At 42.1% G+C, this 7037-nt stretch overlaps 1 protein-coding gene across 1 annotated transcript; it reads left to right on the plus strand.

Annotated features, from left to right (window-relative positions):
* The first annotated feature begins 3918 nt into the window (after positions 1-3918).
* LOC119267632 (indole-3-pyruvate monooxygenase YUCCA4-like) lies at positions 3919-6598 on the plus strand. The gene is made up of 4 exons (XM_037549059.1): positions 3919-4892; positions 5644-5892; positions 5985-6107; positions 6194-6598. Exons 1-4 carry the CDS (start codon positions 4161-4163, stop codon positions 6413-6415), a joined length of 1326 nt encoding a protein of 441 aa, XP_037404956.1. The 5' UTR covers positions 3919-4160; the 3' UTR covers positions 6416-6598.
* Positions 6599-7037: the final 439 nt, after the last annotated feature.

The following is a 7037-nucleotide window of genomic DNA, read 5'->3' on the forward strand; positions in this document are numbered from 1 at the left end:
ACACCCGTCCATATATTTTTGAATTGGCATAGCTGGGAAAGTTCTCTTTTATAATTCTTAGCAAAGTTTACTTGAGTATATATTTTAAGCCAAAGGTAAAAGCTAATCTCTCCAACCCATAATATATTTTAAGCCAGTTCTCTCAAAGTAAACAAATTAACTTTTTCTTTTGCTTTCCTTTGTACATAACTTTTATTAATGGAAAATTACCGTAGAACAATTGTTCTACGGTTTTAGGATAAAAAAACACCATACGCAAACTATTAGAAATGTATGATAGTCCGAATCAAATGGTAAGCCTTCGACCTCGATGGCAATCTAGTGGTTCCCTTGCACTGTCTCGTCTATTCACGGCTCATGTGTGACGTTCTATCATTTGGATCCAGCAGCCTCGACTTAGTCAAACCCGCTTCTACACTTTGGATCCAGCGGCTTTGGTTAGGATGGATGATGCCTCCGAGGCATGGATGGGATTGGGCAACCCCTATAACGAGAGGGATTGAGTCCTTATTGGGGCCACTAATATGGTCACCAAGATTGAAGATGAAACAATAAATTGGCAGAGGCGGATGCAAAATGGATATTCTCATGTTGGGAGAGTAGTCACTCTGTGTGCTTTCATTCTTCGAGTTGTATTTACTCTAGGTTTTTCGCCAGCAAGTTTTTAAGTTCCATGCAAGGTCATTCCCCTTCTTAAGCAATGTAAAGGCAAAGCTTTGCCGTTGTGTTAAGAAAAGAACTCATTGTTTGTGAGCATTGTGTAACCACGAATATAATTTTAGCCAACCATATTACAACAGGCGGTTAAGGTTTCCGTGGGTGCGGTTTTTTGTTTTTGGTTGCCTGTTGGAGACCCAAATATATGACTCATATAACAATTTTCTTTGACCTGGGCCAAAAAATTTGGTCGCCATGTAGGTTTCTATCTTCTGTTGGTGCCGTTTTTGACCTAAAAGATAAATTTTTGGCCGGGGCTATGTTTTTTGTCTGTTGTTGGAGATGGTCTAACTTGCAAAGGAAAGGTGCTATATATACATTATTTTTACTTGCAAAAATGGCATGAAACATGATGAAGTTTGCGGCAAGTCAAACTCGATAGCATAGTTTGTAAGGACTGTTCGCGTGAGATGGTAGTGATATGTAATTACCATTTTACCGATGGAGTAGTGGATTATAATCTATACAATACATACCTTCACCTCTCAGAGGGTGTCCATGTTCGGTACAACAAGCACTTGCAAACTCTCTCATCAATTATCTCTTCTCTAAAGCGCAACCATTTACTTAAGATTTTATAGCTAATGATGCTTTCATTATCATGGAAGCTTGGTTCTCACCATGCACACATTGATCGATGATGTATGTACCGAACTCCACAGTCCACACTAGGAATCTTCCTGTCATGCACCCTGTTTTGGCGAGATGCGTTCACTGCTTTCTCCCAGCTATAAGGTCTACACTCATGGTCACTGCCCACGTAACTATGCCCGGATGCCACGCCATGAGGTCTGTGCTAATGGTGGTTGATCTCGTGGCGACGGCTGACTCTTGCGCGGCGGCTAGGCATGTGTATGCAGACATTGCACCGTTGGCGTGTTCTGCTCCTCGCGCCGAAGTGGCCTTGGCCAGTTGTGCACGGTCTGGATCTTCGGCCTACAGCGTCGGCCTCGGCCTCGCTGGGGTTGTGATGCTACCGAAAAGTCTTCACCAGGGTTTCTCCCTTCAGATCTGGTGGTTAGGTTTGATGGTGAGAAGCAAACTATGAACATCAGCTTGACGTAGAGGGATGGTTGTGCAGCAGCGGTGGTCCACATCGCATGTAGCTGTTTGGATTACGGAAAAGTGATGGCGACAACACATGTGTGGCATTCATGGTGGTGCTATTTGAGCACCCGGTCTCAAGCTCCGGGGTGAAAACCTAGGTCCAACCTGAGTTGGTTATACCTGGCAATGGCGATGCTTTTATGTCGTTATCTTGTTGAAGGCATTGCTCGGATATACTCGGACTAGTTCTTCAGGATAAAAATCTAGATTCTGGCCTTGAACGGTTGGATCCAGCGACGGCGGCGCTTAAGCGTCACTCCCTTCCTGAAGGCGTTGCTGTTGAAGAACTTCATCGTTCGTGTGGTGTCATGAGGTAGTTGGTGCGAATATGGTCATTTGTTGTAGTTTGTCGATTCGCGGATCCGATCACTTTCTCTTTTTCTTTTCTTTGCCTACGCATAGTTTTGGTCTTGTATAACTTTGCTATTTGCTGGCATGTTTTTGATGTGTGTGCGTAGTGTTGGCTGTGTGCATCCTAACTATGCAGAGGCCGGGTATGTACTCATTGTGTTTGTATCATTTTGATGCTTCATTTTGAGTCAATAAAATCCATCCTTTATCAAAGAAATGCACTCTGTGGGGAACCTAGCGAGTTAGTGCTTGCTTAATTGAAGTTTTTTTTTCTTTACCAGGTGTACTTGTATATACAATCTTTATTGAGGCAAAGTTTAAAGTTTATGTGGATATATTTTAGTGTTTGCATTCTCTGAGCAGATAGATTTTAGTATTTGGAGATGCAATGATGCATATACCTTGCTGATTCGACAGCTCGCCACATCGAAGATCCTTTTGAGCCAGGAGTTTCATCATACAAAACAATGATTAAATTTGTCATATTTTGCACTCGACAAGAACGAGAGTACATGATTACCGAGATATATACACACACACGGGACTCGGCTGATGTTGTGTTTGGTAGAGCATATCTGGGATCCACTGGCACATCACAGGTGTACCTTTGTGTCAACGAATGAACGTTTCAGGTTAGTTTCCGATGCTTTCTGTATTATTTGAGTTCAGAAGTTGGTACGTGCTTGTTTTCTCTCTGTTTTGGCTAGGATCAGTTCGGTGAGCATGAAATTTTACTTTTAGGAAACAAAAGGATTGCGTTCTTTTTTTTTTTTGCCAGGGAAAAAGGATTGCGTTCTCTTTTGATAGTCAAGTAGTAGTATTTGATAGCAAAAGGACCGCACTTTGTTTTGAAGCTACCACCCGTGGTTAATCCTTATCCAACGATGGAAATAACAGAGCCATTTTAATCCAGACGAATATTCCCCAGTAAAACCTCCCATAGAATAACAGGGCGCACATATCCAGCAACAAACTCAAACAGCTAGCCGCAACGACCATGGATCTATCTGACCAGAGTTTGTTTGAGAATGCCGGGCAAATAAGTTGGGATAAATTAAGCACGGGTTAGAACAAAAAAAATTAGGTGTTTTTATCTCTCGTACGTCTAACGAAGTTGTTTGCACGCGAGCACACAAACACAGGTTCCATTGCGGATAGGTCACATCGCCCGGCGAACACCACAAGTACCAACACAAGCATGCGTGCGGCCGGGTAGTCGAGGCTGGCAGGGTCCGACCGAGACCTCCAAACCAACCACTAACCGACCACGCAAAAACAAACAAACAAATCGAATATAAACCTAAACTATAACTACGGTTCCTCGATTGCCTCCTGTCCGGTGCCTTCTCCCTCCCCGGATCGATCCTCCTCTCCTAGCGGTCCGCCGCAAGCTCAGCTCCTCCTCTTAGCCCACCGGCCGCATGCTAGCTCCTCCTATTCTCGTTCTGCTCCACGAGTTAAGGATCAACCCATACACAAGAAGTGCTACTAGTTAGTTATCCGAAAACCAGACCCCAGATCTCCAACCTCTGCGGACAGCCAGATACCCCCAAAGCGATGCATCTAACACAGACCCTGGTTAGGTGACGACTGCTAGCGCGCAGCTCGATCGAGCCGGCCGTTAAGGTTCTACCTACATGCATGCATATCCGCAAGCAATATTCCAATCCAAGATCAAAATGCCGCTGAACCCAGCCACCACTCCCTACTTCTAGGGACGAGAAACCAGCCGAGAGGAGGAGATACTAGTCGTATACCCACTAGATTCCATCTTCTCTGCTATTTTTGGAACAACAGTTCCGCTAGCTTCCTCCTCCACCGCTCCATCCCATCCGCTACCCCATGCTTCGCGGGATGAGAAATAGAACAAGGCCACAGATATGTGACTGCTTATATACACCTTAACCTCTTCCTTGATCGACCACAGTGGATAGCAAATAGTATCTGCAGCTGACGCTCGCCGCCGCTTCATCATCCACGACGTCATGGACTGCTTCGCGGAGGCTGAAGGAAAGAGGTCGCATGACCCGTTGTACTGCAACCCCCACTCGCCACCGGCTACCGGCTTCCCTGTCGACAACATCCCCGTGCCGGTCGTCATCGTTGGAGCAGGGCCGGCTGGGCTGGGGATGGCCGCACTGCTCGGCGAGGCTGGAGTTCCATACAAGCTGCTCGAGCGGTGTAGCTGCATCGGCTCCCTCTGGAGGCACCGCACCTACGACAGGTTATGTTTGCATCTCCCCAAACAATTCTGTGAGCTCCCACTCATGCCATTCCCAAAAAGCTTCCCCACGTACCCGACAAGGGACCAGTTTCTGGAGTACCTCGAGTCCTATGCAAGGAGGTTCAACATCGAGCCACAGTTCCGCCAGGCCGTCGTCAGCGCCGAATTCAATGGAGACTTTTGGTGGATTCGCACAAAGGAGGTCACCTCACTACCAATGGGCGGTGAGCAGGCCACGCACAGCGGCAAAACAACTTTGTACCGCTGTAAGTGGCTTGTTGTTGCCACCGGAGAGAATGCCGAGCCAGCGGTGCCAGAGATCGAGGGCACCGGAAGGTTCAAAGGGCAGCTCATGCACTCGTGCGAGTACCGTAGCGGTGCAGGGTATGCTGGAAAACAAGTGCTTGTCGTCGGGTGTGGAAATTCTGGGATGGAAGTGTCTCTGGACCTTGCTAATCACAATGCAATAACTTCTATGGTTGTTCGTGGCACGGTGAGTCTAATTTATTTTTTCTTTGGAATTGATCGAACATTTCTTATCTTTTATAAAATTTATCATTGTACTATGTGTTTTCTATTTAACAAAGCACACCACTTTAGAAATTACTGAGGTATTTCTTTTCTATGCAATCACCATGTATAATTAAATGTTTTTTGATATGTTATTTGTCAATTACCCATTCCTTCCATTATGATATACTTATTAATTTTACGTTATTCATTATGTAACTTTTTTCCATACAAATCATCACATATATCTTTTAATTCTAGGGAATTAGTGATGTAATTGTTTTGCCACATTTTTTTCCAACCAGATCATACTATTTATCTTAAAAAAATTATCATGAAATTTTTTCCGAGGAAAATCACCACATAATTGACATGATTTTTCTTGGTAAAATGTTTCATTAACTTGTTACTTTATTATTAGTCAGTACATATTAACCAATGCTAGCACCACATGTTTCATTTCAAACACTATTATCTTTATGATGTTATATTATCAATATATTAGATAATGTTTTTTAATTTAATGTGGCCACGAGGCATACTATTTATCTCCGGACATTTTCACACATCTAAGTAAAATGATAACAACAAAAGTCGCAGTCTCCTATTTGTGTGGGCCCATGGCTAACTTTACTTTTTTCGTGTTAGTTTATAGTATTGTGCTTAATTTATAATTAAGCGTATCTTTAACAATATGTAATACTAATTGATGTATGGCTAATGGTTTTTTTTAGTTGCATGTTCTGCCTAGGGAGATGCTAGGGCGCTCCACTTTTGGGATCTCTTTGTGGCTTCTCAGGTGGTTCCCTGTACAAGTTGTGGATTGGCTTCTCCTTATGATGGCACGCTTCATTATGGGCGACACAACCAACATTGGTATTACTCGGCCAAGCCTTGGCCCAATGGAGCTTAAGGGCGTTTCTGGTAAAACGCCAGTTCTCGATGTCGGAACCATAGCAAAGATTAAGTCTGGAAGTATTAATGTAATTTCTATATTTTGTTATTACATATCTTAAATTTGAGTAACTTGTTATACAATCTCTTTAGTGACATAGTTTTTTCTTGGATAATGCAGGTTTTTCCAGGAGTGCGGTGTTTTCATGAGCATGGTGTGGAGTTTACTGACGGAAGAACCGAGAACTTTGATATTGTTATTCTTGCCACAGGTTACAAAAGCAATGTACCTTACTGGTTAAAGGTATAAATATACACTACCCAACCAACAATATTGTTACAATCGCATGCAAGTAAGTATATTCAACCTGTTAAACCTTCTATGTGCAGGAGAAAACTTTTTTCTCGGAGAAAGATGGCTTCCCAAGAAAGTCAAAAGAGTGGAAAGGAAAAAATGGTCTCTATGCTGTTGGCTTCTCAAGGGGTGGACTTTTAGCAGTGTATAAGGATGCAATCAAGATCTCAGAGGATATTGTTCAACAATGGCATGATATGTGTACGGAAGATGTGAGAGAAACTTCATCCAATCGAAGAGCACCATGTCCTATTTGATCAAATTATTTCGCGTACTAGTCAATCTGGTGTAGGCATGCCAGATCAGAAGATGCATATAACTAGATCAGGCTAGCACGCTTCAAATTTTTTTCCCTCACACTTGTACACTCATAGAATAGTTTATTTGTTTGTAGTTTTTCAATTATTTTAAGGAAATCATAAATTCATTTGATTTTTTTTCCTATTTTTGTTTTAGATTTAATTGTAAGAAAAAGGATACCTCTCGTGGTATTTTATAAACATGCAATATATCTTTCTTTTTTGAAGTGTTGTGACTTTATTTGTCTTATTTATGTTTAGAATTATTTAAAAAATTGAGAAATATTCATATGTACTCATATATTTTTATTAATTAAAACTATGATCATGAAACTTTACTTACTAATATGTTAAAATCTTTAAATGATCATTTGCAGTATTGAATATGAGTAAATGTGCGCGCACACACACTCATGTGATGCACCTTTCTTAATATATAGTTCTACATATATAGATCGGTATAGAATGTTCGAGTAGTAGCTGATATTTTCTATAGAGACCATTTGTGTTCAGGTAACCAGTTTACTCATTTTCTTAAGTGGGCAATTCGGTAAGTGCCACTCAGTAAGTTTGCAGTAAC

Source organism: Triticum dicoccoides, chromosome 3A (genome assembly GCF_002162155.2).
Source record: "Triticum dicoccoides isolate Atlit2015 ecotype Zavitan chromosome 3A, WEW_v2.0, whole genome shotgun sequence".
In the NCBI taxonomy this organism is placed as follows: Eukaryota; Viridiplantae; Streptophyta; class Magnoliopsida; order Poales; family Poaceae; genus Triticum; species Triticum dicoccoides.